The 21,073-nt window shown below is 41.3% G+C and overlaps 1 protein-coding gene across 2 annotated transcripts in view; it reads right to left on the reverse strand.

Moving 5' to 3' along the window:
• Nucleotides 1-19,416, reverse strand: part of Tbc1d32 (TBC1 domain family member 32) — a 215,240-nt gene extending 195,824 nt beyond the window's left edge. Inside the window, exons 1-3 of one of the 2 annotated variants that reach the window (XM_036168805.1) lie at nt 19,212-19,416; nt 16,088-16,249; nt 6,531-6,708 (exon numbers count right to left, since the gene is read on the reverse strand). In XM_036168805.1, the coding sequence (XP_036024698.1) occupies nt 6,531-6,708; nt 16,088-16,249; nt 19,212-19,366 (495 nt within the window). In that variant the 5' untranslated portion in view covers nt 19,367-19,416. The other variant, XM_036168806.1, reaches the window with a different exon arrangement.
• Nucleotides 19,417-21,073: the final 1,657 nt, after the last annotated feature.

Raw genomic sequence — 21,073 nt, forward strand, 5'->3', positions numbered from 1 at the left:
GTTTGGCTGAGGGTCTCTGTCTCTGTTTCTATCAGTTGCTGGATGAAGCCTCTTAATGACTGGTCTAGCCTAAGACCCATGCCACAAAAGTGAGCCCACCCGTGACACTCCCTGGAGCACCTGGACCCACAGGCTGGATGACCCAAAGACAGAGGATAGAAGCAAACATGACTGGAAAAAAAAGTAATGTCGATGTACTGATGCCTAATGATACTCTGCTATGCTCATGGATTGGTGTCTAGAGCAATATACATCCCAAACAATTAATTCTACTCTATTTGTTCCTCTCAATTCTACTCTGTCTTTTTTCCCACTTTACAAGGTGTATTAGAAAACTGTGAACTTGGGCTAGAAGTGGAGGTCAGTAGCACAGCACTTTCCTACCATGTGCAAGGCTCTGGATTCTGTCTCTACCACTGCACATGCAAGCACACGTGAGTGTGCACACATACAAGCTCATACACAGATATACAAAAGCATACAAGGACAGAAGAAAGAAAAGGCATAACAGTTTCAATCTGTTTTCAACTCTATAAAATTCCTTTGTCTTCGTAAAGACAGCCATGCTGCTCCTGAAAAATGCTTTTACACATTATACACCTCTTCATTATACCATTCAGAATAAGCCTACTGCCTGACTTAAAGCTGACCTGCACTGTATTATATTATTGGTTAGCATTGGATAAACATAAATAGCAACAGCAACTAACTAGAACATACTTAACTAGAGCATGCGACGTGTCTACCACAGTACCTAAGTGCTAGATTTCTAGTGGTTCAAAAGATGTGCAAACTGTTGGTCTAAAAAGAACAACGGTGCCTAGTCATTGTCCTAGTTTTTATTGTCAACTGGACACAGCCACAGTGAGAGTCATCTGAGAAGAGGGGACTTGGAGGAATCACCTCCATCAGACTGGCCTATGGGCATGTCTATGAAATATTTTCTGGATTGATCATCACTATGAGAGGACCCAGCCTGCTGACGGCATCACCGTCTCCATGTAGGTGGCCTGCAGACAAATCTGTAAGGCATTTTCTTAATTGGGAGTGCCTGGCCCATTGTGGGCATTGTCACCTCTGGGCAGGCAGGCAGCCCTGGGTTGATATGAAATTAGGCTGAGCAAGCCATGAAGAGCAAGGCAGGAAACAGCAGCATCGTTCCACAGCTTTGGTTTCAGCTCCTACCTCCAGGTTCCTGCCCTGACTCCCCTCACTGGTTAAGTATGACCTGAGAGTTGTAAGTGGAAGTAAACCCTTTCCTCCCCAAATTGCTTTTGGTGATGGTGTATTATCATAGCAAGAGAAGCCATAACTAGGGCACTGGGAAACACTCAAAATACATTATCTCTTTTTAGAAATTCAAAAAGAAAACCGAGACACAGAAGAGGTTAAGAGCCAAGGTCCCAGTTCATCAATGGCATAGCCATCGATTAGTTCAGACTGACTTAATCCAAGGTAGATTCAGAATGAACTAGGCTCACCTGGAACAGCTTCTTTGAGTACCTCTAAAATTTCTGAATTGTGCATCTTCTTATAATTAAGCTTGAAATACAGACTAAGGCAATTTCAAGAAAAAGTTTTAATACTTTCAAATGTTAAGCTTATTCTAAAATTTCCTAGATGTTTTAGTTATACTGATCAAAACAAACAAAAAAAAATTCACTTTCCTTTTTTAAAGTGCTTCATTCAAAAATGATAAAGTCTATTAATAATTTAAGTTATGAAGAAGCACTTACGTATTCATTAAAAGGAAAAGGAATATATTAATATGGTTAATCAAAGTAATTCTTTTTCTGGTGTCAAATTGTCTCCTCAAGGGAATAATACCAAAACAAGCAAACGGGCAAACATAAGCTCACACCTGCCCTGCCCAGGTTTTCTCTCAAACTATTTTTTTCAGGCTGGACAATATTATTACTCTCATTCTTAGAATTTTCATGGAGGCTAGAGAGATGACTCAGTGGTTAAGGACACTTACTGTTTTTCTAGAGGACCTGGGTTAAGTTCCCAGCACCCACATGGCAGCTCGCAACTGCCTGTAACTCCAGTTCCAGGAGATTTAAAACCCATGGCAAAACACTAATGCACATAAAATAAAAATTAAAAAAAAAAAAAATCCAGGCAGTGGTGGTGCACACCTTAAATCCCAGCACTCGGGAGGCAGAGACAGGTGGATCTCTATGAGTTTGAGGCCAGTCTGGTCTACAGAGTGAGTTCCAGAACAGCCAGGGCTGTTACACAAAGAAACCCTGTCTCAAAAAAGAAAAAAAAAAAAAAAATCCCTTTCACCTCTATATTTTTAAGGTTTTAGGCTCCTGCTTTTCTCTAATTAAACAATCAGAAAACAATGAACTCATCAACCAGAGCAGCCAAAGATGAAGGAATCCGCCACATGTCAGTTGTGCTATAACTACCCTTACTATTTGATGAGGCTGAAAACTGCAGTCCCCTGTCATCACGGGATGCTCAGCAGAACACTGCGAAGTCTGGAGGATTGCAGAAGGCGCCAGAAAATGGGTTAAGCTCCAGACACTAAAATTTGAGGAGTCGTGGCAAAATAATAATAATCATTAGGATACCTGGAAATCCACATTCTGAAAAACAGAAGAAAGGCTCTCTGCCCGGTATAGGAAAAAGGAACTCAACAAAATTCTAACTGCAAGAACTCAAATCCTAGCAACAAATGGAGCTGCAGCTGTTCGCAGAGGAGGGAAAAAGGAATCTATTTCCTTGCCTCTTTCAGCTTCTAGAGCCTGTTTCCTGAGTTTCCTGGCCATGTCCTACTTCATCTTCAATCCAGGAGTTACATTAGTCCAATAGCCCTGGCAGTTTGCACAGCACATTCTCCACATTGAGCCCCTTGAGCGTTTCTTACATAAACCCTTGTGACTGCACTGGGCCCCAAGGAAACCCAAGTCATTTCTCCACCTGAAAACCTGAACTTAATAGCATCAGTAAAAGGGGATGGAGGGATGGCTCAGCAGTTAAGAGCACTGGCTGTTCTTCCAAAGGACCCGAGTTCAATTCCCAGCCTTCATATTGCAGTTCACAACTGTCTGTAACTCCAGTTCCAGGGGATCTGGTATCATCGCACAGACATACATGCAGGCAGAACCATAATGAATATAAAATAATTAAATATTTTAAAAACTAATATCAGTAAAGTCCTATTTGCCCCAGATCCCATGTTCACAAGTTCTAAAGATTAGTACATGGATATCTTAGAGAGGACAACTACCCTGCCCTCCCTATGTGCCAAAGGATGGCTCATCACAAAGAGAAATTTCTCATAAAGCTAAAAAGAAGCTAATGCCTTAAACAGGTAACAATGTAAGAGCAGCAGGTAACAATTACTATAAAGCACCTTCTTTATATAAAGTACATCTCCTGAGGTAGGTTTCCTTTGGAATATAAGAATATAGCTAGCCCATTACAAAGCAATGTAACATTTGTTCTGTACTATGCTAAACAGTATAAGGGGATGGCAGAAAAGAAAGAACATTGACTGGAAAATCCTAATGTAATTGGGGAACATTCCAATTTTCCAGCAGGAAATGGCCCAACACCAAACTCTTTCATTGCTCTGCTCAAAATTATGGTTCAAAACTCTTATCTCTTCTTTATTTTTTGATATCTCCAAGTCTACATATACTAGTAATTGTCTCTTTCAATAATAGATTAAAAATCCAGATATGATCAAGTTACAATATTTGAAATGATGTCTTTGCTTCCATAGGAAAGACTCCAGGGTCCAGCAGCAACTGGTGAGTGGTAACAGGAGCAGCTCTATTACACTGAGCTAGCTGATGGCAAGGTGCAGGATCAGCGAGTCCAAAGGGGCTAGCTTTCTTGGAAGCTGATCTAAGGTGGCTTCTATTGGAGATAGATGACTTCATAATGGTAAATAGCTTCTCACAGACAGGTGTGTGGTCAGATGAAGAACCTTTGACCCTAGTCCCTGAGAAAGAGATACTTCTCAGTTCCGCAAGTGTCAGGAGCAAAGGTCATCCTTTCCTTGGCCTATTCTTGTTGCTGACTGGTGTACCACCATGTAGTTCCTGGCATATACACACTGGATGAGCTATAGGAGGGACGTTCCCTGAGAGCTCCCCACTGGTCATCAACCTTACAGTCATGAGAGGAAACACTGCAGCTGATCATTGGGGAAGACTGGGGTCAGGACCTTTTCACAGTAATCCAGCCTCATCAGCTTTACCTCCTAAAGTATCTCTTTTCTAAGCAAAGGCATACCCACATACCTCCGCAAACTCATAACTCTCAAAGAGCAATCCGAGATGTTCTGACATTCATATATTTGTTTGAGAGAGTTCAGGCATCCCACAATGTCTTCATGGACAGAGTTCACTTTCAACCCAGTTAATCTCTACTGAAACAGTATTGCCTAAAGGAAGCCACAGATCTGAAGGCATGGTTTCTTTTGAAGACTCCAAACAAGACAACATTGAAAAACAAGAATATTTTAAATAATGACTTTGTTCTGTCAAAACCTGAAAGATCTGTTATTCTAGTCACTAGAAATAACTTAGCATTTGGGAATTAGCAACTGATGAACTCCTCACTACTCGATTAAGCTTAGTTAGATCTTAATACTTTCATTTTGGAGATCTATTAACAATGCTTCAGTTTTTTTTTTTTCTTCTCTTGTGTTTCAGTGTATTAAAGGGGTTCATTAAACAAGTAATATCATTCCATTGTGATCTCCTGAGTCCCAAAATGAAGGTGTCTGTCTTTTAATTTCTGAAGATGCTCGGTCAAGCAATTAAGCCAACCCCACAAATGCAGTTAAGTCCTCTTCTTCCCAAGAGCTCATGAACAAGAAATTATCATGGGCTATAAGGTAGAAAACCCCCAATATCAATCACATCCTCTGTCATGTCACAGAATCAGCCTGGCTTGTAAAGTCCACAGCTCGACACAGTCTCCCCTGACCAGCCATACAAGGGCAACGGCAAGTCTGCTTGGGCTATTTCCAGTCCCAACGGTGGCCGCTGTGCATCTTTTTTTTTTTTTCCCATGTTTTATCTGAACTCCTCAAATCCATTTTTGAAACTTTCTAATTATACCCTTCTCTATTTGCAGCACTAGAGATAAAGTCCAGGCCCTGAGACACACATAGAAAAGCAATCTGTACCTATCGCAGAGGGGCAGGAATCTTCTCACAGGTAGAGGTTTGTGACAAAGGATATATAGCTAATCCTAAAGTCCTAGACTTGCTTTTCAGTTCTGCAAATCTCAAAAACAAAATCATTACAGGCAGGCAGGCAGAAAAACAGTGTTTGGCCTGGAAGCCTCTTGGCGGGCTCCTGGCACACGTCTAGCTGGTTTCTCTGTCTTCTATTCAGACTAATCTAGTCTTAAACCTTTCTTTTCCCAGTTCTGCTGCAGTCTACCTAGAGCCTGGTTAGAGGAAACTGAAGACCGCTGTCCTGGTTTCTGTGGACGTGACAAAGCAATTCAGAGGGGAAAGCAGTTTAATTTACAATGGAAGGTTACAGTTCACCATGGAAGGGAAGTCACAGAAGCAGGAAGGTGAGCAGTTAGTCACATCACACGCATAGCGGAGAGCAGAAAGGACTAAGGATGCAGCCGGGCGGTGGTGGCACACGCCTGTAATCCCAGCACTTGGGAGGCAGAGGCAGGTGGATCTCTGTGAGTTTGAGGCCAGCCTGGTCTACCAAGCTAGATATGGGAATGGCGCAAAGCTACACAGAGAAACCCTGTCTTGGGAAAAAAAAAAAAAAAATGACTAAGGATGCATGTTTACATGTGCTCAGACTCCTTCTCTGAACTTCACAGCCCAGGATCCTGTGCTTCCAGAAGGGGACCACCCACGGTGGGCTGGATCTTCTAGTATCAACTAACATTAGCATCCAAGACACCTCTCCACAGACATACCACAGGCCAACCTCATTTAGACAACCCCAGGTGACTTGCGGTTATGCCAGGTAGACAGTTAAAACAAACCATCATGACCACGGACTTTTTAGCTGTTAGTTTGTTTTTAGCTCCAAGGACACGGTCTTAGTATGTATGTAAGGCAGGTGGCCTCAGCCTCATGATCCCCACCACACCAGACTGACTGACCTCAAACCCTTTTACATCCGAGAACTTTTAAAGTTTGAAACTGACAATTTACAGCCACTTTCAACCCCAGAAAATGCATAAAAATCATAAATGCTTTATCGCTACCCCTCAGCTACATCTCAGTTAGTTAAACTTTAGTAAAAACTGATGATAAACTGTTTCAACTAACACTTAAAGAGATTTGTTTCCACCCTTACTATATTATTATTTTTCATTCAAAACCTAATTTTTCAGTTAAGAATTACCTGAGACATAATTATTCATTAAACAAACAATTCTGTAAAATAGTACTTCATGGACCAAATCCTAACAGATTTGATTTTTTTTTTTTTTCTGAATCTTTACACTGGAAAAGAGAGAAAGCACACATGTTAGCTAGAGACTCCTCAGGACTGTGGAAGACAAGCCTGGGAACAGGAGCCCACCTGGTTGAAGGAGGAGTCACTGTCGGAGCAATTGTCTGTACAGCAGCTACCGCTCGCGTCCTTCTGCATCTTCCTCTGTCTGTCCTCACTCCGCGTCTCATCGTCTTCAAACTTGTTGATCATGGACTCCACCACCACCATCATGATGGTCTTCAGGGAGTGCATCATGTCCTTATACCTTTAAATGCAATGGACACTCAATAAGAGACCTCGACACTCAAGTACGCTTTCTTTCTTCTATGAAAAGGAAAATTCTTCCAGGACATAATGCTGAGAAGGAAAAATCTAAGTTTCCGTTTCATGAAAAGGGAAAAACAGGCTGATGAAATGGAAATAAAGAATCCCCAAAGCATATTATTTCTCACAATTTCTCATCTAGAAATATGAAGTAATAATGTGATAAAATCAACGCTATTCTAAGCCAAGCTGTCCCGGTGACATGCGTTCCTGTTACCAGCGACACAGTCAAGTGTTCACAGCGCGCTTCCAAAACCCAGTTCACGTCTGTTCCTCACCACATTTCTCTCTCCTCACCTTCCTTCCCATCTTTCTTCATATCCATGTTCCCCCACAGCCCCAGGTGAGACCTATGTTTTCTCAGTATCTGAGTAGGAGTTAAGCACTCAGCGTGTGCTTTCAAAGAAAAGCCACAAAACCAATAGTCAGGAATGGCAAGACACAGATTCCTGAAGTAAGACTTAAAACTGGAAATTTTCTAGATCTCCTCAGCTCTGTAAGTCTAAAAATGTCTCCAAGAGAGGAAATATAATTTTTAAAAACTTACAATTTTATTTTTGCTGTATTATTTTGTGTGTATGGGTGTTTTGCATATGAGAAACAGAGAAATATATCTATAAAATCAATGCAGGCCTGGCCTACAAAGAAAGTTCCAGGCCAGTCAGTGCTACATATTGAGACCATGACTCAAAAAAGCAAAGAGCTGTTCTCTCCTTTCACAGCAATTGGATAATAGCTAAACTTTGCCCTTAGCATCTTTTGTAGTTAGGTGTGTTCACATGTGCATCATGATTTCTCTATTTCTTTTAAATTTACAATTTGGTGACTTAGCTGGATGTAGTGAGGTGTGCATGTAATCCCAGCCCTCGACATGGAGACAGGAAGGTTTAGTTCAAGTCTGCTTTGAAAGCAGAAAGAAGGAAGAAGAGGAGGAAGATAAAGAAAGGAGGAACGGAGGGAGGGAGAGGAGGAGGAAAAGAAGAAAGACAGGCAGACAATTTGGCAATTTAATAAAAAAGTATGAAAAGTAAAACATGAGGATTATTTCATCCACTGAATATCTGAAATGTCCATTTGGACATAAATGTTTCTAACAGGCATTTTATTAAAAGGCTCCCACGAATTCTTCCGTAAGAACTACCATGAAAATGGTCAGAAGGGAAAATAAGAGAACTGATCTTTTAAAAACCTAAGTAGCTGATCATCAATATCAAGGGTTAAATTAACTGGAATGCAACATCAGCCACTGTCACTTTTAGAAAGCAAAGGGAAGCAGATAGAGACTATAGATACCATCTGCACATTCATATAATGATTCAAGAAATATTCAAATAAAGGCCAGGAAAATAAAAAGCTTCAAGCAAAGAAAATCAGAATAACAATGGAAACCTGCCCATGTGCTTCCAAACTCATTAAATAACACAAGAGACCTAAAAGGAAGCTCTTCCATGTGCCGGTATAAAATAAATAAGCATCAAAACGTTTAATTAGTGAGATGGCTTACAATTATCACAATAAAAATGTACTGTGGCCTCATGAGCTCTAAGTAACGTTTCAAGGACCACAAAAAAAATGACTTCTAAGAAAATAACACTCTGTACAACTTAGAGTCTATCATCCATAGCTCTAAAGGCACAAGACAACATTCATTAAGTACTTTCAAGTCTTTGTGAAGTAATGATTACTGTTTTAAATTTTATGCATGGATGAACTAAAGGACAGCGCAGTTAAATAGCTTACCCAGAAACATTTTAAGTAATTTCCTAGCAAGATCATCTAAAACTCTGTACTTATCACTAAAATACTCCCATTATCTGATTAAGTTTAGTATTCTTGTTGGAATAAGCTGCTAGACAGAGACCAGTAGGCATTAAAGTACTGTCCAAAGAGGGACAGAATTCCTTTATTTTTCTATAAAATAAGAAATAAGACATTTTAGCCAGGCACAGTGGTGCATGTCTGTAATCCCAGCACTTAGGAGCAGAGGGCAGGTGGATCTTTGTGAGTTCAAAGCCAGTCTAGTCTACAAAAAGAGTTCCAGGCCAGCCAGAGCTGTTACACAGAGAAGCATTATCTTGAAAAAACAAAAATATATATTAAAAAAAGGGGGGGTTGGGGATTTAGCTCAGTGGTAGAGCACTTGCCTAGCAAGCACAAGGCCCTGGGTTCAATCCTCAGCTCTAAAAAAAAAAAACCAATATAGTCGGGCGGTGGTGGCGCACACCTTTAATCCCAGCACTTGGGAGGCAGAGCCAGGTGAGTTAGAGGCCAGCCTGGTCTACCAAGTGATTTCCAGGAAAGGCGCAAAGCTACACAGAGAAACCCTGTCTCAAAAAACCAATATATATATATATATATAGTGTATATAGTGTATATACGTATATATATATATAAAAAGAAAGAAATTTTAACTTTATTGACTCTACTCCCTATGCTAGTGGTTTGAACTATTTATATCCATATACTGCCATTTCATTCCAATAAATAACACTTGTCACAAGAGAAACAGAACTCCTGTCCAGACTAAATTTTTTAGGCTTAGTTTAAAAATAAATTAGAATTAGTGCTCTATAATACAACAGATAATAAATATTCAAGCATAAATTCCAGTATCTCTAAAACTGGGGTTGGCAGAATACTATTTGTGGTGGTGTTTTAAAACAGAATGGCCCCTATGGGCTCATGTATTAAATTCCTTGGACCCTAGTTGGTGGAATTTTTCACAGCAACAGAAAGGTACTTAAATTAAGACATTTATGATGGGTGGTGGTGGTGCACGCCTGTTATCGCAGCACTCGGGAGGCAGAGGCAGGTGGATCTCTGTGAGTTCGAGGACAGCCTGGTCTACAGAGGAAGTCCAGGAGAGTTCCAAAACTACAGAGAAATCCTGTCTTGAAAAAACAAAAAACAAAAAACAAAAAAAAAAAAAGGGGGGGGGGCATTTAACTGACCTAAATTGACTTTCCACTAAATAAAATTTTACTGAATATGGTGGTTTTCATATTGTTAATAAGTACAGTTAGTAAAACCTCAGGTGCTTATTTTATGGCCCTTTATAAGAACATCTGCCAGCCCATCATAAGGGATGATGGAGTAACACAGTGAAGGGAACCTGCGACCCTGGAGAACAGTGAACAGCTCCACCCACCCATTCATCACGTATGCACTACTGGAGAAAAGTTCATTTCTTTGGGGCTTGTGTTTTCATGCTTCTTTGGTATAGCTATTGGTTACATATTTTGCCTAGTCTATTTCTTCTGTGATATTTCCATACAGCCCTTTGCATATATCATAGCATTTAGGACACTGAATTGAACCTGTTTAGTTCCATTTCAGAGCAGTGTCAAGCTCCTCTCTGTACACTACAGCTATGTGAAGGGTAGAAAACATTGCATTCCTCTTCACAGTATACCATACTGTAGTTGCTCGTTCAATGTATGAAGAGGATGTGACATATTGTAGACGTAACCCTCTTGTTAAGAAACACAGAGCCAGTTGCAGAGTTAAAAGCCACGAGGTCAGAGCAAGAGAGGAAAACCTTACCCTTCACTGCTTCTGCTGTCCTTCCTCTCCGCAAGAGACCTACTTCTGTGTGTCCTGTATTTTTTATAGACTTTCTGTTCTGTTTTCTCATTGGTTGTAAACCCAGCCATATGACCTCCTCGTCACTGCCTGTTTGTTCAGACCTCCAGGTCTTCTATGGTTGGTATTGAGATTAAAGGTGTGTGTCTGCCATGCTGGCTGTGTCCTTGAACACACAGAGATCTACCTAGCTCTGCCTCCCAAGTGCTGGGATTAAAGGCGTGCACCACCACCGCCCAGCTTCTGCTCTGGCTTGCTCTGACCTCAAGGCAACTTTATTAACATATAAATAAAATCACATTTCAATACAAATAAAATATCACTATAACATATGAAGAAAATAGAGTGATTACTAAAGACAGAGTAACTTTAAACATCAGTCTGCTTTCCTCAAACGGAATTTGAGCCTGCATACATTAACAAAGAAGAGAAGTCTATCTTCTAAGTTTGGGGGATCACAAGCTGGCACCAGTTTCTGCCCAGCTCTGGTCCAGACCTCATGGTAAAGAGCACACAAATAACAAGATTGCTTGAGAAAGAGATAATATGACAAGACCAGAAGCCAGCGGGTAGGGAGGGACTGTTGCTTTTTATAACATCTCTGTCTAGCTCTTTCTCTGTGGCAAGCATGTATGCTTGCTCACTCACTTACTAAAACTAAGTAGGGTTAAGAACCGCCTTAATCCCCTGAGACTCCACCTTCAGTGACCTGATTTTCTTGTATTTAGCCTCTCTCCAGGGATCTGTCACCTCTAATTCTGCCTCATAGGGAACCAGGCTCCTAACGCTGTTTGAGAATAAACAACATTTAAAGGATTGTAATTTGTAACACAAAATTGATTGTAGTGGCAAATAAAATACTTTAATTTCATTAACAAGTATCTATTAAGCATCTATAGTATACAAGGCACTTTCAAGGTATTAATATACAGAAATAGAAAAAAAAATTAGATAAAAAATTTGTCTTTGTAGACCAGGTGGCGGTGGCGCATGCCTTTAATCCCAGCACTCAGGAGGAAGAGCCAGGCGGATCTCTGTGAGTTCGAGGCCAGCCTGGTCTACAGAGCAAGATCCAGGACAGGCACCAAAACAACACAGAGAAACCCTGTTTCAAAAAAAAAAAAAAATTATTTTTGTAGATCACGCATCCTATCAAGGAATAAGAGGAAGAGGGAAAGGTTATTGGTTTATGCAGAACAGAGAACAAATGTCTTAAAAGGAAGACAGTGAAGTAAGAGGCTCCCAAATTGTATGTTAAGTCATATCAAGTAAGGAAAGGGCACTCTGCAGGAATCCAACAGGAGGACATTCCTGAGAGATGTGCCCACTTGACTGTTTAATAAAAAGCAAGACCAGTGTGGTGGGAGAATTGTGGGAAAGCAAGCGGCATAGGTCAGGAGAGCGTGCAGAAAGCCAGCCTTGTGGACTACCCAAAGAACCCTGTGATTGCTCTACAGAATGTGAGGGACATGGCTTGGGAGTGCTGTCAAGAAATTCCAAGAAAGTATCAGTGTGGAAAGAGCAGCAGAAACCGGAGGGAAGCTTGCTCCTCACATACACGTAGCCTGCACAAGTGCTGTGATCCAAAGGAACTACCAGAAAAGTGTGATGATATTTTATTTGTGCTGAAATGTGATTTTATTTGTATGTTAGTAAATAAAGTTTGCCTGGAGATCAGAGGTCATTAGCGAGCCAGGAATAGAAGTCAAGTGGTGGTAGCCCATGCCCTTAATACAATCACATGGCAGGCAGAGTCTCTGTGTGGTCAATGACACAGCCAAGCATGGTGACCCTTGAGTCTTTTATCCCAGTACCAACCATAGAGACCAGGAGGTCTGTATGTATAGGCAGGCAGTGATGAGGAAGTCATGTGGCTGATCTTAGAGCCAATGAGAAGGCAGAACAGGAAAACAATAAAACACAAGACACACAGGAACAAGGTCTCTCTCTCTCAGGGGAAGGACAACAGTGAGTGGTAAGCTAAAGGTAATCGTGGCTCTTGCTCTGATCTCTTTGGCTTTAACTCTGTATTTGGCTCTGTGTTTCTTATTTACTAAGACCGTTTAGAATTTTGTCTATAGAAAAGAACTTATAACCTCCCCTCCTCCACACACCAGAAACCCCAGAACACTGAGGCTGCAGAGACCAAGGGGTCCAACTCTCCCTTCCCCACATAGCACCATGTGGAAACTGCCATAGCCTGATGGATCTGAGACCCTCATCCATCACTTCAGTGAGGTGTGCCAGCAATCTATTCTTTTCATTTCTTATTCTGCGTTATTTAACGTCCACTTTTCTATGATGGTTTTGCTTTTGTTTGTGTAGTGCTCTGTTAAGTTTGGGGACTCCTGCTACATCTCTCCATCTAGTTTACCAGCACAGTAACATAAGAATCACAAAGCAGGACAAGATGACTCTCCCAAAAAAATCACTAAGACTGCAGTGATGGCATCTGGTGAGAGAAACAGAAGTCACGGACAGAAACTCAGAGGAATGATCATAAACACAGATCTGTATTTGTGTATTCAAAGAAGAAAATGAGCTTCTCACTGAGAATACAAGCAGCTGGATGAAATACAGCAGGTACTGCAAGATATGAAAGAATAAAGAGGATGTCGGAAACGCTAGAAATGGAAAACGCCGTAAATCGAATAGAAAGCTCTGGGGAAGGTCCCCGAATAGGATAGATCAAGGAGAGAACAGAGTAACAGAGCGAGGACACAAAGTTGGGGAGCTACAGCAGCAAACAAGGAAACGGATAAAACAGTAAGTCCAGCTGTGAACCCCAAGATATACATGACACTCTAAAAAGACCAAACTTACAGATAATAGATATAAAATGAGAAAATTCTAGATCCACAGGCATAGAAAATACTTTTTAAAGGATTACAAGAAAAAATTCCCCAGAATTAGGAAAGGAGATGCTGACCCAGGAAGACACGGGAGGTATTGAGGACACCGGACCGACAAGACCAGAAAAGAAGCTCTCATCATCACATTATGTTACACTAAATACAAAGAACAACAAGAGTAAGTACACAGGAAGCAACAGGAGAAAACCACCAAATCATGTACAAACACTAGCCCATCAGAATCACAGCAGATTATTCAACTAAAGCTTTAAATCCAGAAGAGCCTGGACAGATGTCACATTCTCAAAAACAACTGCCAGTCCAGACTACTATCCCCCCAAAGCTATTTGTCATAAAAATCAGGAGCATCTACTTGCTGACTCTGAGAACACCAGCTCACCATAAAGACAGACAGCCACAAAGTGTGAAAAGATGGGGAAAGGTGTATCAAGGAAATGGGCCTAGGAAGCAAGCGAACGTCACCGCTCTAACATCTGTCGCAGCAGACATCAAACCCAAACTGATGAGAATGAGCACGTCACTTCATAACGATAGCCTTAAACATCCATTCCCAGAACAGAGATGCCTTCAGTTTCATAAAATAAATACTGTTAGATGCAAAGTCACAATGACAGGTGACTTCAATAGCTCACTCTCACCAACTGACAATCCCTCCCTAGAGCAACAACCACAGAAACAGAAACAGACAAATTAGATGACACCACAGATCAATTGGAGTTAATAGAGATCTTCAGACACTCAATCCAAATGCTGCAGAACATGCATTCTTCTCAGCAGGCAGTAGAACTTTTTCCAGAACAGATCATAGGACAGGACACAAAGCAAGTCTCCACAATTACAGAAGAACAGGCAGTAGAACTTTTTCCAGAACAGATCATAGGACAGGACACAAAGCAAGTCTCCACAATTACAGAAGAACAGGCAGTAGAACTTTTTCCAGAACAGATCATAGGACACAAAGCAAGTCTCCACAATTACAGAAGAACAGGCAGGACACACAAAGCAAGTCTCCACAATTACAGAAGAACAGAAACCATTCTTTTTGTTTTCTGTCTGATCACATGGACTACAACTACAAATCGACAGCAATAAAAACCCTAGAACAAGCTGTGGGTGGAGGGGAGGGCGCACGCCTTCAATCCCAGGACTCAGAGGCAGAGGCAGGAGGATCTCTGTGAGATCAAGGCCAGCCTGGTCTACAAAGTGAGTTCCAGGACAGCCAGGACTATTATATAGGGAAACCTTTCCTCTGGGTAACCACCCACCCACCCAAAAAAACCAACCCTAGAACATACATGAACTCATGAAGGTTAAATAACACACCATAGAATGATGAAGGAGCATTAAAGAGATCAAGAAAGAAGTAAAAACTGGAAAATCTAAAGAGTGGATAACTTTCTAAATGCATGTGACCTACAAGATTAAACCAAGATGAGGTAAACAATTGAAAGAGCTCAGTAACAGGCAGTGAGGTTGAGACAGTAATTAAAAGTGCCCCAAGTAAAGAAAAGTCCAGGCACAGCTGGGCTGATTCATTGATGAATTCCATAAACCACACCACTGCTTCTCAAACTATTCCACAGAACAGAAAAGGTAGGAACACTACCAAACTTTATTTTTACAGTTTACGTATTGGAGAAAAGACAGACCTGAACAAAAGACCTGATTATCTGAAACTGCTAGTGGGGAGTGTACTTCAAGATATACACAGAGGCAGGTATTTTCTGAATAGCACTTGAATCACTCAGAAAATAAGGCCAGTATCTACAACTAAGGTTTCATGAAATGTAAAGTACAGGAAATTGCCAATTAAGAGACAGCCTGCATAATGGGAGAAGTCTGTCAGCTATATATCCTACAGAGGATTAGTATCTAGAATATACAAAGAATTCAAAAAACTAAACATCAAAACAACAAGTAGTCAAAAAAAAAAAAAAATTAGTCATGAACCCAAAAAGAAAGTTCTCGGGGGAAAAAAAAAATGTCTAATAAATACTTTAAAATGTTCAACATTGGGGGCTGGAGAGATGGCTGGCTCAGTGGTTAAGAGCACTGGCTGTTCTTCCAGAGGTCCTGAGCTCAATTCCCAGCAACCACATGGTGGCTCACAACCATCTGTAATGAGATCTGGTGCCCTCTTCTGTGTACATAATAAATAAATAAATCTTAAAAAAAAAAAAAAAAAATGTCCAACAGTGCTAGCTACCAGGGAAATGTAAAGTAATGCTACTTTGAAATTCCATCTCACCTCTTTCAGAACAGCTATCATCAAGAAATCAAACAAATGCTGGTGAGGATGTGGGCAAAGAGGAACCTTGACCCACCTTGTCCACCATCAGCAGGAACGCAAACTGGTGCACCCACTATGGAAACCAGTGTGAAAACCTTCAAAAACCTCAAAGTAGAACTACCATAGGCTGCAGCCATGCAGCATCTGGGCATATACCCAAGAGACTCTCTATCCTATTGTAGAGATATCTATGCATCCATACTAACTGCTCTATTCACAATAGCTAGGAAGTGGACTCAGCCTAGATGTCTAACAATTGATGAGTGGATGATGAAACTGTGATCCCTATTTACAATGGATTTTTATTCATCTACAAAGACAAGTAGAATTTTGGGGGAAATGGAACTTGGAAATACTCCATTAAGTGGTGTGTCTCGGACCAACAAGAAAAGCATCCTGTGTTCTCACATGTGTGGACTCTAGGTTTTCATTTTTAGATCTAAGATCCTGATTTGGAGTGTCTGTAGAGGTCAGGAAGCTAGAGGGAGCCTGAGAGAAGGGGAAATTAGAGGGCTGACAGGGTGAGGAGACACACGTGTTATAAAATACAAATGTAATTATTATGTCACACTCACTCTTTCGACTCCTGGGTTCTCTTGGTGACGTGCTGTACCACAGTGTCATAACCAGATTCCTCACCCTGATTCTGATCAGATGTGCACTTTTCCATTTCTTCTTCAATCATAGACCCCAGTGCGTTACATATGTGCTGTCTAAGGTATTTCACAAATTCATAGCTGAAACATAGAAACAAAACATAGTAAATATCAGTCTCACTTATGAACCAGATCCAAGGAATTTAGCACACAAAGGCCCGTAACGTGCCAAGATTTCTTGCCTTGTTATTAAGAAAATAAATAACAAGTGCTGGCAAGAAATCTCCAGTCCTGGAATCTATCTTATTCACTGGAGGAGTTAAGGCAGGGGAGCACTGTTCTTCTATGTAGCTCAGGCTGACTTCAAACTCAAAATCCTTCTGCATCAGCCTCCTCCATCCTGGGATTACAGGTGCATACCATCATGCCAGTAAGTTCTGTATCTTAGACTGACCAATCCTCCTACTTAAGAAAATACCTGACCCTGACCTTGGTCCAGTCCAGCCACATTACTGAAGGGAAGTGAGAACCCTAATATCCAAACAGTTTACTGCATGGTATTTCCTTATGATTTGATATTTTTCATATAATGTGCAAAATAGGTCATATGTATACATGCATATATTGTATACATACTGTTACTTTAAAAATAAATTTAAAAAGGCTAAAACTTCCTTTCAGTGACAGCAGAAACTATTTTTTTAACATATTCTCCTCCAGCTGAGGGTAGAGCCCAATTTTAAAGACAAAAAAAGGTAGAGAAATAAAAGTCCTAAAAAATGCACATCTGAATCTCATAGAGTATTTTTGCTCATAAGGAAGGACACCTGGAAGTAATCACATCCCTAAGCAGCTCAAGGTGCACTGCAATAATCCTCATTGTTTCCTCCACTAACGAAAGCCTTTGCGCTTACATGGGAAAATGTTAACTAAACTAAGGAAAGACATTCACGTTTCCACTCTTCCTTCTCCAATGTTATTACCTACACTTCCCAGGAAAACCCCAGTGATTGTTTTTCCATGGTGAACTTGTGACTTTCTCAGAACATTGATATAAAACCAGAGAAAACCAAAAAACTGTATTTTATAATGTCATTTATATGTCATATGTCATATTTATATGCTAAGGACATGAAGCACGTACTCGCTCCCTGTCCCCTTCTCCAGGCCTCAAGTATTTTCTGCCATATTAAAGGAAGGGAGGAGAACATGGATCTTCTAGAAAAATACACACAGCTTAGAGAAGGGGCTGCTGGAGAATGGGACAGGCTAGCATCTCTACGTGTCAGATCTCTGGGATGGAACTACCTATATTAGTTTCTCCTCCAATGACCACATTGTCTCTCACTTTGGTTTATTTTACCTGAAATTACATTATTTACTGACTCAATTGTCTCTGGCACCATCTTTTTATAAAAACGCTCATAACCCAGAATCTCATATCCCATAAAAGCTTTTTAAAATGTGGAATGATAAAAGGGAGAGGTAATTGCAGACCTTAGAAATATTAAGGTAACAGGATGTTAATGAAAATCTTTATGTAAATTAATTTGAAAATCTAGATAAAATTGAAAAATTCCCAAAATACAATACTAAAAATATGGACTTATTTACTATTTTTAAAGCACAAATGTGCCTGGTGTGGTGGTAGGCACCTATCATCTCAGCACTCCTGAGGCAGACAAGTGGAGCTCTGTGAGTTCTAGGGCCAGCCTTGTCTACAGAGCAGGTTCCAGGCCAGTCAGAGCAACACAGTGAGATTCTGTCAAAAACAAAAAACATACAAAAACCAAGTAAATGGATATTAATGAATTCCATTTTTATTAGAGAAGATGCCAAATTTTCTACATTGTGCCTTTAAAATAATAAACCTATGACCAAAAAAAAAAAAACTGATTGCAAGTATGTCTAAAGAAAAGTATTTTTGGGTTGGGGATTTAGCTCAGTGGTAGAGTGCTTGCCTAGCAAGCGCAAGGCCCTGGGTTCGGTCCTCAGCTCCAGAAATAAAGCACAAAAAAAGAAAAAGAATAGTATTGTCCAATAGCTGGGCAGGGTGGCACATGTTCCCATCACTTGGGATGCTGAAATAGAACAGTAACTTTCAGGCTAGTCTAGGCAACACGGCAAGCAGGTCTCAAAAATTAGTATTCAATTAGAAACTCTACAGTGATTCTTTCTACATCTTTCAAAAATTCCCTTGAGAACCTGAGTAAATCAGAAAGGACAAACCAGAATACAACAAGTAAACAAATAACATGAAAGGCCTTGAAGGAACCCCTAACACCGCCCATTTTCAGACAAACTGAACTTCAAGTTATCTAAAAGTAAATAAAGGCACCTCCTATCATACATGATACCCTGAGTTCCATTCCCAAGCACCAGAATGAATTTAAATAAGCAGACAAAAGCGACATCACAAGAAAAAAGTGGCTGTGAGACCAAATGAAATGCAAACACTGGATTTTAAAAAAGAAAAGAAAAAATTACAAGTAATCATAACTGGAAATACTTCGAAACTGAAAAATCTAACTCGGTAAATGAACAGACTCCAAAAAGGTGCGTTTATATTTTTAAAGGTAATTCTGGTAGTGCCTGACAACTTCCTTTCTCCGATTCTTCTCCACGCTGGGCATCCTGCCTCTTGTCAAGGGATCCAGGGCATTTGCATGGGCGCCCTAGCTCTTCACCAGCACCCAGACCTGCTTCAGTATGGGAGGGAGCTCTTGGCAGTGTTGAGTGGCTAACTACAGCAGGTGGTGAAGTAACAGACCAGCAAACATGGATCATGGGGGTCACTGCTATGTAAAGTGAAAGGAATCCCTTTAAAAAGTTAAGATTGTTCTTTAAAGAACATGAATGGTTTACAACTGATGCTCTTAAGCCTCTGTGAGAGCAAAGATTCACAGACAGAAGAGGCTCTGGAAAAAGCAGGTTTAGAAAATAAAGAAAAAATTTAATCCGGCATTGGGACAAATGATAGAAAAGCTGAACCACCAATTAGCTACTACTTTAACAGAAATCAAATGAATCTCTTTATCTGAATCATTTTCACCTTTCCTGGACCGGTGGTTTGTTTGCTTAAGAACTTAAAACTCGACTTTACTTGTGGAAATTTTCGTCAGTTTCCTCCAGCCGCAAGAGGATCTCCTCTGCGCACTCCAAGGAGGGAGCGCCGGTGATTTTCTCCTTCACGCTCTGGAACAGCTGCCGGAGCATCGCCTGCAGCATCCCCTCATCCTCGCTGGAGAAATGGGCCATTCGGTGCAGCAGTCAAACCTCGGCACCCACGGCGGGGTCGCCACCAACACACACCACTGCGCACGCGCGACCCGGTCCAATCGCGGCCGGCGCGCAGCGTCGTTCCCTAGGAAACCACCGCTAGCGTCCGGGGGCGGGGCCGCGGTTGAGTGGCTTCCTGCAGAAAAAAACGAGGCTCTGGGTTTGGAGACCCGGAGCAAGCTGAAGCCGGCGTTCGATGCTTGACGTTCGGCGGAACCAGCGAAGCTCAGGCGGTCCCCGACCTGAACAACAAATAGACACTTCAGGCTCTGCCGGGCGAGCTGACGGAAACGCCCCGCTGCGTCTGACGTCAGCTCGCCGACGCGGCGGAGGTTGGGGTGAATCCAGGAGGAGACCGGTTGCTCTCTGGACCTCGACCTGAGGGTGGGAAGGGGAAAGAGTGGCAAGCGGCAGTCAATAAAAAGCCGAACAAAGGAAGCCAGGCAGGGATTCGGCTAAGTGTCATCTGGACAGTGGATGAAATTTAAAAATAAAAATAAAAAAGAAGAAGAAGAGGAGGAGGAGGAGAAAGAAGGAAGAAGAAGGAGGAGGCGGAGGAGGAGGAAGAAGAGAAGGAGTAAGAGGAGGAGGAGGAAGAGAAGAAGAAGAAGAAGAAGAAGAAGAAGAAGAAGAAGAAGAAGAAGAAGAAGAAGAAGAAGAAGAAGAAGAAGAAGAAGAAGAAGAAAGAAAAGGAAGGAAGGAAGGAAGGAAGGAAGGAAGAAGAAAACTGTTTCCGTACAGCAGCCCGTTGAGTGGCTGCAGCTTACCAAGCATCGCCTGCCTGTGAAGATGGCCCTTCCTAAGGTGACAGATGAGAAATTAACAATTCACTACGGGGCAGTTAAGTGCCTTACTAAAGAAATGCCTCGTGACAGACTGGAAGCAGCTCTCGAACCCTCATCCTTAGCTAAGGAGCTGTGGACAAATGGCTTCTGGGAGCTGGAGAGTCAGTTGTCTTTAAGGGTGTGGCCATGCTCAAGTGGATGGACCAACATCCATGAGACTATGACAGCGAAAAGTGCACTCGGTGTTTCTGTTTGTTTGTTTTGATTTTTTAGGCCTGGAGAGGTGGGTTGGTGGTTAAGAGCAGTGGAGCTATTCCAGAGGACCCGGGTTCAATTTCCAGCACCAACCTGGTGGCACACAACCTTCCGTCTCCCCTCTGTGGGCACTGCTTATTTGTGGTTCACAGACATACATGCATGCAAACATTATACACGTAAAATAATTTTTACAATCCATATTTTTAAAAGAAGGAAGGGAGTGGGGAGATGGAATAGTGGGGGTGAATATGATCTAAGATGCTGTACACATGAAATTACAATATATATAAAAGAAAGGAATGGTGATGGTAGTTGCTGTGGAAACCTAAGATTCTGCTCATAACCCAGTAGGGAGTTTAAAAGAAACAACATCATTGGACATGAAAAGTATGGGGGTTTGAGCATGTTTAATATTCAGATGCCAAGAGCTACAAAACAGCCCCAACCCACTGATGAATGTTTTGATGTCAATAAACTTCTCAAACCCAGCCATATATTCTCTCCTATTATCAGATACACTTCTCAGGTTAGCCAGATTCACGAGTTCTCCTGCCCATGCTAGTGCTTCCAGGAAAACAAACATTTCTTTCCAGCCATGGCAGTATATTTAGTCAGAAAATAAATTTCTTTGTTTTCTCTTTCA

Source organism: Onychomys torridus, chromosome 19 (assembly GCF_903995425.1).
Source record: "Onychomys torridus chromosome 19, mOncTor1.1, whole genome shotgun sequence".
Classification (NCBI taxonomy): Eukaryota; Metazoa; Chordata; class Mammalia; order Rodentia; family Cricetidae; genus Onychomys; species Onychomys torridus.